Consider the following 10000-nt stretch of genomic DNA (forward strand, 5'->3'; position numbering starts at 1 on the left):
ATCAAAATCAATCCAAAGTACAAAACTGTACAAACAAGGGACAAACCAACTGTCTGTTCCTTATAAATGTGACCATTTCCCCTAAATTGGAGAGTAGAACTCACAAACAACCATTTATTTTAAACTTTGGATAAACGTTGTGCAAAACACTGATTAAAGAAATCGTACATTTCCATTGTGACTCAAATCCCAGTTGCGTCACCATGCTTTGGAACTGTACGTCCTCAGCTGTTGGCTGTACCATGGCTGGTACTGATTAACTGAGTCAATAGGGACTATATCTGACCGACAGGTACCCCTAATAACCCAGTCTTTTGGAAATGGGGACTGATGGAGCCGATATGACGCGCTGTTTGACTGATGTACCTTTATTTTCAGACAGTAAGTTATTCAAATATGTGCATATATTTAAGATGTATTCCTTAATGATCTTTATTAAAAAACACATTTTTAATGCTGTTCGAATACCTATTTTCACTGACAAAATGTATTTAATCAGTGTATTGTTAAATCCATGTCAGACCTTATGACTCTAAAATCCTGGGGGTGAGGTCTAGTATTTGAATCCATTTGATTCGTCGGCTGCCCTCCCCTCCCCTGCAGCGATGGCTCCCCGGCTGCTGCTGGTGTTGCTGTGCTCCACCCTCCTCGGCCCCGGGGCCACAGGGGCCTGTCCGGCGCTCTGCCGGTGCTACCCCCGGCGGGCCGAGGTGGTCTGTTCCGGGGTCCCCCTGATGGAGTTCCCCTCCGAGGGTCTCCCCCCCAACACCACCATGCTCACCGTCCAATACTCCAACATCACCGCCATCTCCGAGCTGCAGCTCAGCGCCACGCCTCTGCTGGAGGGCCTCCACCTGTACGGCAACCAGCTGAGGAGCCTGTCCCCGGACGTCCTGCGCGGCGTCCCCCTCCTGCACACCCTGGACCTCACCGGCAACCGGCTGGCCGACCTGCCTGCCGGCGTCTTCGGCCACGCCGCGCTCACCACCCTGGTCCTCAAGAACAACCTGATGGAGGCGGCCGAGGCCGAGTGGTTCCCGGACCACAGCAGCCTCACCTGGCTGGACCTGTCCGGGAACCGCCTGACCGGCCTCCCCGCCACCCTGCTCCACAAGCTGCCGCATCTCGAGAGCCTGGACCTCTCTCACAACCGCCTGGAGAAGATCCAGGCCAAGTCCCTGGACACGCTGGTCAAACTGGAGAGGTTGAACCTGCAGGGGAACAAACTGGTCCGCCTGGAGCCGGCACTGTTCCACCACACGGCCAACATCACCAACCTGTACCTCACCAACAACCGGCTTGAGACGCTTCCCCCGAGCCTGTTCCAGGGCCTCGGCCACCTCAAGGTCCTGGGTCTGGAGGAGAACCAGCTGGGGTACCTTCCTCCGGGGCTGCTGGATCAGCTGTCCTCCCTGGACGAGGAGGGCTTGGACCTGACGGCCAACCCCTGGAGCTGTGACCAGAAGGTAGAGTACCTGTGGAGATGGCTTCAGAAGAACAAGGGGAAGGCTTTCCTGGCAGACACCGTGCGCTGCGCCGCGCCGCTGCCTCTCGCCGGCCGCGCGCTGCTATCCTTGACGGAGAGCGAACTGAACCTTGAGTCCTAACTCATCCGTGGCTTGATATCGACGCGTGTACTTTCTCTTACCATTGATTTTTTTTGCTTTCATGAACACAATTCTTCCTTTTTTACCAAACTAATAAAATGTTTATTCCGCTGTTCCATGGCACAACACATTTCAAAGATAAGAGGAAGTTTATCATGATTATTCAAATAAATATAATTAATTAGATCATTCAATTAAATCACATAGCTCAATATAGCACAGTCAACATATATACGTAGACAAGAGTTTACATGTATTCTTGTGGCTAAATGGACCAACGTTGGGTTGTTAAATAAATAAAGATTGCAAGGCAAAATTATCTCTGGTTTGAAAGAGCTGCTCCATTGGCTTGGCTTTGTTTATCTTTTGCAACATTTTCTGCCCACGCAACACCGGGCCTCAAAAGCAAGCAGGACTAGCAACAAAACAACAGAAGGCACCGAGCAAGAGAATCGAGCAACAAATCTGACGCAAATATGGGGTAAGTCATGTATGTTTATTTTGTCTAATCCACTACAAATAAAGGACTTTCATCAGGATTCAATTAGTGATAAGAATCAAATCATTGTGTAGATTTTGGAACATGGTTAATCATTCATGAGTCATCTATTCATTCAGCCTGACACACATTTACAACAAATCCACTCTGTTATACTGAAATATCTCAATGAGTTCCTCAGTCCAACACCATCGACATGTCCCCAGTGTCAATCCTGCTCTGTTTTGTGTCCACACAGCGGTCCAAAGGTCCTCCTCCACTTCCTCCTGGTGCTTGCCGTGCTTAAACACTACGGCTGCCATCTTGGCGGTCTGGGGCCCCCCTCCTGTCCGGCTCAGTGTGAATGCAGCCCCTCCACCTGGAGCACCGGGGTGTCCTGTACCCAGGGAAACCTCTCTCAATTCCCCGTAGACGGACTGCCCAACAGCACCACCAGACTGTCCATCCAGTCCACCAACCTCAGTGCCATCACCGCTGAGGACCTGCGCGCCGCCCCAGGCCTGGTCTACCTTCAGCTGTACCACAGCAACCTGGAGACGCTGCCAGCCCACCTCCTCCAGGGCCTCCCTCACCTGACCACGCTGGACCTCACAGGGAACCGGCTCGCCTACCTGCAGCCCAACGCCCTTCACCACGCCCCGCTCCGCAACGTCATCCTCAAGAACAACCTGATCCACGCGGCCCATCCCGACTGGTTTCCCCCCAACAGCAGCGTGACCTTCTTGGACCTCTCAGGCAACCGCCTGACGGAGGTCAATTCATCCCTTTTTCGGAACCTGCCCGCCCTGAGGAACCTGGACCTCAGTGATAACAATCTACGAGGACTGGGGGCGGAAGCGCTGAGGCCTCTGCACCGACTGGTGTCGCTCAACCTCGTCGGTAATAAAATAAGCAGCCTCACGGCCGCCACTTTTGCCAGCACCCCTCAACTCACGCGACTGTACCTCCAGCAGAACCTGTTGCAGGAGCTCGACCCAGATCTGTTCCAGAGCCTCCAACGTCTGGAGCTCCTGTTGCTCGATCAGAACCGCCTGCAGAGCCTTCCCTTCGGCCTGCTGGGGAACTTGTCTTCCCCTGAGGAGAAGTGGGGTAGGCTGGTGAAGGTGTTCCTCACGGGGAACCCCTGGGTGTGTGATGAGGGCCTAGAGTACCTGTGGAGGTGGGTCACCACCTTCCCCCAGAAGGTTGGCTTTGCGTCGGACATGCAGTGCGCTTTCCCCAAGGCTTTGGAGAATAGAACAATCGTGTCTATCAAAGAGGAAGAGCTGGGGCTTGGCTTGAATGTTACTCATAATCTCTGAAGTCTAACCAATTCGGTTTTTCATGAAATTACTTAAATGTGAATTAAAGTATTATTTTGTGCCCAATAGTGATGGCCAAGCAGTATTTCACCTGTTGTTTCTTACTGGATAGACGGAATGCTAACGCATTACATAGTGTTGCTTTGTTCTTGCCCTATAGCGGTTTTAATGAGGCTGCCCTGTTTTAACGATGCTGTGGGAGTTTGTGTGTGGGCAGTAAAGAGCTGAACCTTTCCCTGCTGAAGTCACTTGTGCACGTTTACATCACTATCATGGTGTCTGTTGCTCGGTCGCTACGCTACGCTCTCCCTTTCTCATTGACGTAGTCTGGGTCTACTGTGCTCCAGCAGCCTCTGCGCTCAAAAAGCCTTGCTCACTTTGAGTGCAACATATATATATATATCGGATATGGACGACTGTTATAAATATGTAAAACACCTGATTCAGTGCCTGTTACTTAATTAAACCCTGTTGCTCCTCAGTGAGCAACGCTACTCTTGTGGACGTTTCTTTTGAGGCTCTCGGGAGGGTTCGATCATCATCTCAGGTTAAATGATGGAATAATGCACTGATGACAGCATTAGTAGAGGACTTATTTAATTCCTTATGTAAATAAATAATACATTGATATTTTGATGTAAAAGAATGGGCTTTATCCAGCTATATCATGTGAGCAAGGTAGGCTACATTACCTACACTTGAATGAACGCATTGAGGAACAGCGTATTTAATTTAAATGCATTTATTTTCTCAACATACTGCCATACAACTATAGACCATATGCCTTTGGCAAAGTATGATTAAAAAAAGGGAAAGAAATTACAACAAATGTAGCTCCACGTGGAACTGAAAGGTGTGATGTTTGTCTGCATGAGATTTGTGGCATTATTGACCTTGATATTGAGTTTAAATAAATCATACCTCTAACAAACTGTTTTCTCCCCTTTTTCACTGCAGTGGAAGCATATTGTAAGGCCAGAAACGTCATAAATCATAAATCTGGAGATGGAGGCATGGCTGCCTCTCTTACAGAAAACCAATTTTCCCTCAATAATATCCTATGCAGTGTTTCCACTGGCAAACAGTTCAATTCAAACAGTGCATTTCATCTCCAAGATGATTATTCCTATTGTCAGAGGCAGCAATGACAGCCAGCCAAAAGGCCACCACTGTTGAATTTGATGATAAAGAGGATTAAGGACAAAGAACAGATAATACACACAAAAACACAAAGTTAGTATTTAAAGCTTCCCGAGTCTAGCCCCCTGAGTTGAAACGTTAGTCCTTTATCTGCACTGCAGCAGCCGGCTTCGCCTCCTCTATCGCATCGCACGCCCCGCAGACCTTCAGATCTCATCTCGGCCAAAGTCGTCTTTTGTGTCTCGCGATAGCTCAACGCAAAGCTTGAAAGTGAGTGAGGTGACTTCGGGCGTCATTAACACACCACCTGCAGCAGCTGGGTGAGAGCAGCGGGTGAGATTAGTCACTGCTGCCGGAGGTTTCTGTTGCCGATTAGCATGCAGGAAAAATACTGACAACTAAGCCCTTCGCACCGCACGGTGGAATATGAGGATAAGTTAAACTGTAGGCGATAGTCAGCGTCCCCAAAGTCTGCAGGGCTTTCTCTCTTTCTTACATTAAAGGTTTTTTATGCTGGTATTTTGGGTTGCATGTCTTCAACAATGCACTTCATTGAAAGAAAAAAATCAAATGTTATGGAAACGGGCTAATAATGGAAATGGAATAAGCCTAACTCTAATCCCTACTTGTATCCATAACATCCATAGTTTTATAAAAAGCATTAATGCCTGAATGGGCACCGCACCTTCTTGATGGAACACATCGATTAGTAATTGTCAACGACCACCGTGTACTAAGGTGGACCTAAGGTGGTCCTAAGTGTACTAAGGTCCTGCTTCCTCTGGCTGTTGTATCATTGCATCTCTTGTTTGGTGGTTGTATATAGCATCTCGTTAACCGTTCTCTAGGGAAACGTTCAATTAGGAGAAACCGTTCTGATGGATGCTGCATTTTATGCAACGCCATGAAGCTAAGCTGTTAAAGTGCAAGACGACAGAACCAGGCTGAATACCAGGCATAAATCATGCAGGTGTAGCGAGGGCAATAGTGGGGAGGATTGAGGGGAGAACCGACAACGCCACCAGGGGAATTACACCCCTGGAAACCAGTATAATATGGTAGGTTAATTTTGTGTTGAATATTATGGACAATACTGATGAGGCAAGCAGATTTGTTTAACTGAACGGACAGAGACGGAAATTCCAAAATAAACCAAGTCTTTATTTAAATGGTAACAAAAGTGTGCATGAACTGGAACTGCTGAAAATAAGGATTATTGTAAAACTCATAAATGAGATATTATAATCAGTTAAGATATTTTGTACATAAAATCACAATCTAAAATAGCAATCCTAAAACAAAACCTACGTGTGTAGGTTTTGTTTAGGTTAACCTCACGGGTTTGTCTAAGTTTAACCTCACGGGTTGGAGGGAATGAGTCCAAAGTCGACCAAACTGCAGGGGGCTATCCTATAGCTAAATAAAATGAATGTTCATAACCCTCCTCCTCTTGTTCTTCTATCATCGTGTGTTTGGAGGATGCATTCACACGTCAGACCTCAACCACAACAGGGTGCCTCGTTATTAACCTGCAGACCCAGTCATGGATTATTCTGCTTACACCACAGTTACTACTACTACTAAAGTGTCCATCCATCAAAATGCTACTCACATAGTTGCCACTACAGCAGGGACACGAGCCATACTAAGGCACAAAGGCCACAGCTGCCTTAAGGACAATCTGGGGCTGCATTCAAAAGCACTATGCTAGGGTTTCTGGCCTGCTACACAGGCACTAGTAGGAGATGCATTTCCTTCCATTGTATGCATCTATCATGGGTGCTACTCATGTGCACACACGCACACACACTCAATTTGTCACACTCCGTCATCCATTGTGAACGTCCGTATGAATAGTTTATAGTATGGATGATCTGCCACTTGTTGTTATATGGATACACACATGAGCTAGTGAATGCACTAAACAAGGCAGTCTTTAAACGGAGGCAAGGGCATTGAAATCGGCAGTTGATATACATGTTCAAACTCACGACCATCAGCCAAAGGTCACAGGAAGTAGACACATGTATGGAGATTTGTGATAATTAGACCTTCCAGAGTGGGGGGATGCTGACTATTGATTTCCTGTTGTTCTTTTTCAATTGACAACCTGAATGGACAACCAAGGTCATGCCAGTTCACCTCTGGTCCCTAGCAGGGGTCAAACCCAGATATAATGATCTCTGCAGCGGCAAATCGTCTTTAACGCCTCTCTCTGAAAAACAAACCGGTGTGTGTGTGTGTGTGTGTGTGTGCGTGTATGTGTGTGTGTGTGTGCGTGTGTGTGTGTGTGCGTGCGTGTGTGTGCCGTGTGTGTGTGTGCGTGTGTGAGTGTTTCGTGTGTGTGTATGTGTGTGTGGTTGTGTGTGTGTGTGTGTGTGTGTGTGTGTGTGTGTGTGTGTGTGTGTGTGTGTGTGTGTGTGTGTGTGTGTGTGTGTGTGTGTGTGTGTGTGTGTGTGTGTGTGTGTGTGTGTGTGTGTGGGGGACGTGCAGGGAATAGCAATTCCATTCCCGTTTTGCGTTGTAATGGGAGATGACCTCTCATTTTATTGGGAGGGCAGATTGAAATGCCAATGCTTCCAGTGTGTGATGACACACTTCCCTTTTTGTCCCACGGAGGACAGAATGCCTTCAAACAGAGTAGTTTACTGATAGAACGTCTTCATAACCCTCCTCCTCTTGTTCTTCTATCATCGTGTGTTTGGAGGATGCATTCACACGTCAGACCTCAACCACAACAGGGTGCCTCGTTATTAACCTGCAGACCCAGTCATGGATTATTCTGCTTACACCACAGTTACCAACTGTGATGAGCTATAGATCTTTTTGTGTGGTCAAGCAACAGCTGGTCGATAGTTGTATTGGATGCTTGTTTTTAATGCTGCATTTGTAGCGCATCGATTCGGAACTGTGTCCCATTATTTAAATGAATTATCACCTTTGTAATGCCATTGACCAATCAGGATCAATAAACAACGCTTCGTATAATAGGCATTGGTTAACCAGCGACAGCTAGCCTTCCAGTGATAGAATGCTTATCTACTGGAAGATCTAAAATAACCTACTTTTTTACATAGACAGCCAGAGCATGTTTAATATTTCATCGGTTTTCTTTCCCCTCTGTCTTGACACTCACTGTGCTAGTGTTTTTTTTCTCGAGGTTAGAAAGATAGATTTTTCTCTGAAAAGAAAATTGTTTTCTCTGCATGTAACGCTCATGCTGTGAAGATGTGTTATCTAGGGAACGGCGGGGACATTAGAAATCACTTAACAGAGGTGATCGTGTGGGTATGTGAGTGGGATGTGTTTGCTGTGTGCAGTAAATTGTGTTTGTGTGTATGTAAAGTTGCGGGTGTGAGAGAGGGGGACTTCTCACATGTTGCTGGGGCTTAAAAGCCTCAGGGGGAAGGAGGGTGAAAAGAGAAAAGAAAATACTTGGATGACGACCGAGGCAGCGATGTTAAATGCTATAGAAGAGTGATTCATTGTAAAAACAACTGATATAGTGCAGATTTATCTTCCACTTTTATTCTGATAAAGTTACAAGCCAGCGCTGCTCACATGATACTGAATACTGCATGTGTGATGCTTTAGAGTCTACAGATGATACAACCCCTATCTGCTCACCATATCCTGAAAGCTTCATAACCAGTATAGTAATGCGTCCTTAGGAGTTATTAACACCACCGATTGGTAGGGCTTTGTTTTTTCCCACCGTTTCTTGCAGAATAGGCAGGTCGCTCTCTGTGATCACCGCAGGCTAACCCAGGCTGGGGACCCCCCACGACGTGGCCCCACTGCCGCTTGATCAAGGCAAGGACACCCATCATGACTCGCCCAGGGTCTCAACCTAATCACGTCCTAATCCTTCTAATCCATACACACACATCACCGACTTCAATTAATAAAGAAGTGTCGTCGGATTAGGTGTAGAAAAGCTTGGAGAAATGTCCCTCTAGTTTACTACAGATGGTGTCGAAGGTGACCGTATAAATACTAAAAGATTATATGAAGGATATTCAGGATCCATTACACTTTATAATTGCCCTTACGATAACAGGAATTCAACCGAAATTGGGCACAGCTGAAGTGCATACGTTAAGCAGTAACTATAGACAATAGATGTTCAAACTGCTACCGACAGAGCTTAAATGGTGTCGCAATAAATCAAAGAGAGCGAAGAAGGAACGTAGGCTCATGTGTCTTCTGGAATGTATATCTCGACGTTGATAATGGCCGCTGGCGCGAGCTACGCCTGTTATTCCCCTGCTGTTCACACTTCTGTGATCCAGAGCTGCAGTGATCCCCCTCTCGTCTCCACGTGTCTGGGGGGCTTTGGGCCGTGCCTATATCGGACCCATCACCTGTTGTTGCTGTGGGCATTGTTGGCGGGGCTGGCCGCTGGGCTGGCCGAGCCTCTGCGACCAGCGACCCAGAGCCCGCTGCTCAACGTGGAGCTGCCAGGGGAAGGTCAAGGCAAAGGAAGATCATGTATCGCTCCGTCGGACTGAGGGGGCACGGTGGGGATGGAGGTGCAATGTCAGATGTTAAAGAGGGAGAAAAAGCTTGTTATTGTCGTTTTTAAATAAACAATCTCGCCCTCACGAGATTAGATCATACAACGTACACATTTTGCTGATGGATAGGGATTAGGATGGATAGACTCCTTACTTTGGAATTAAAAAATGTAAACAGCTCCACTTGGAGTCTTGAGCTCGGCGCGGGCTCCACTCTCAAGGCACACTTCAATAATGCAGAGCTGTCTTACTTAGGGACACACGGGGCGCCCAACACATCTGAGTTCATCTGTGTCGACTGTGTGGGAGACAGGGAGCGAGGCTCTGGTTGACTCCATGAAGCATCGTTGTTCTCAAACGGGATAATCCTCATGGACTGGATCATCAGCAGCGGTCAGCACACGTCTTTCAGGTCTACGTGATCCTCAAGGGCCGTTTCCCTAATGAAATACATCTCCATACATCTATTGCAAAGAGTGACAGGAGACATTTACATTACATTCAGGGTGAGGCGTCTTGCGCAGGGACACCTCTTCACTCTGCTAGGAGGAGCCGGGGATCGAGCTAGCAACCTTCTGGTTACCAGCCAACCTGCTCTACCTCCTGAGCTACTGTCGCCCTATGTCACAGACCCATGTTATAGCAGATACCAATTAAACAGGCCCTTCCAACGCTGTCTCATGCCTTCTTGCGTCGTCTCTGTGGGGGCAGTGGCAGTAGAGTGGGCATAACCAGCGACTGGGCTTCAGAGGGACCTGTCACACTCGCTCTGTTCTGATGTGAGTTGGACCAATGATGTCATTGGTGCAGGACAAGACCAGCATCAAACCAAATGAACACAACAGAGTGAGTGTACCTACAGTAGCAACCTACACCGCTTTCAGAGCATATGCTATGCAGTACAATGTATATCTGCAGTACAACATAAATGCACTG

General features: G+C 47.4%; 2 protein-coding genes across 2 annotated transcripts; both read left to right on the forward strand.

The window, feature by feature from the left end:
• Window positions 1-278: 278 nt before the first annotated feature.
• On the forward strand, window positions 279-1945 carry LOC130374780 (leucine-rich alpha-2-glycoprotein-like). Its single transcript, XM_056581731.1, has 2 exons — window positions 279-381; window positions 604-1945. The coding sequence occupies exons 1-2, from the start codon at window positions 321-323 to the stop codon at window positions 1605-1607; spliced, it is 1065 nt and encodes a 354-aa protein (XP_056437706.1). The 5' UTR covers window positions 279-320; the 3' UTR covers window positions 1608-1945.
• A 52-nt stretch (window positions 1946-1997) lies between these two features.
• On the forward strand, window positions 1998-4359 carry LOC130374779 (leucine-rich alpha-2-glycoprotein-like). Its single transcript, XM_056581730.1, has 2 exons — window positions 1998-2088; window positions 2345-4359. Exons 1-2 carry the CDS (start codon window positions 2084-2086, stop codon window positions 3405-3407), a joined length of 1068 nt encoding a protein of 355 aa, XP_056437705.1. The 5' UTR covers window positions 1998-2083; the 3' UTR covers window positions 3408-4359.
• The last annotated feature ends 5641 nt before the right edge of the window (window positions 4360-10000 follow it).

Source organism: Gadus chalcogrammus, chromosome 21, assembly GCF_026213295.1.
Source record: "Gadus chalcogrammus isolate NIFS_2021 chromosome 21, NIFS_Gcha_1.0, whole genome shotgun sequence".
Taxonomy (NCBI): domain Eukaryota; kingdom Metazoa; phylum Chordata; class Actinopteri; order Gadiformes; family Gadidae; genus Gadus; species Gadus chalcogrammus.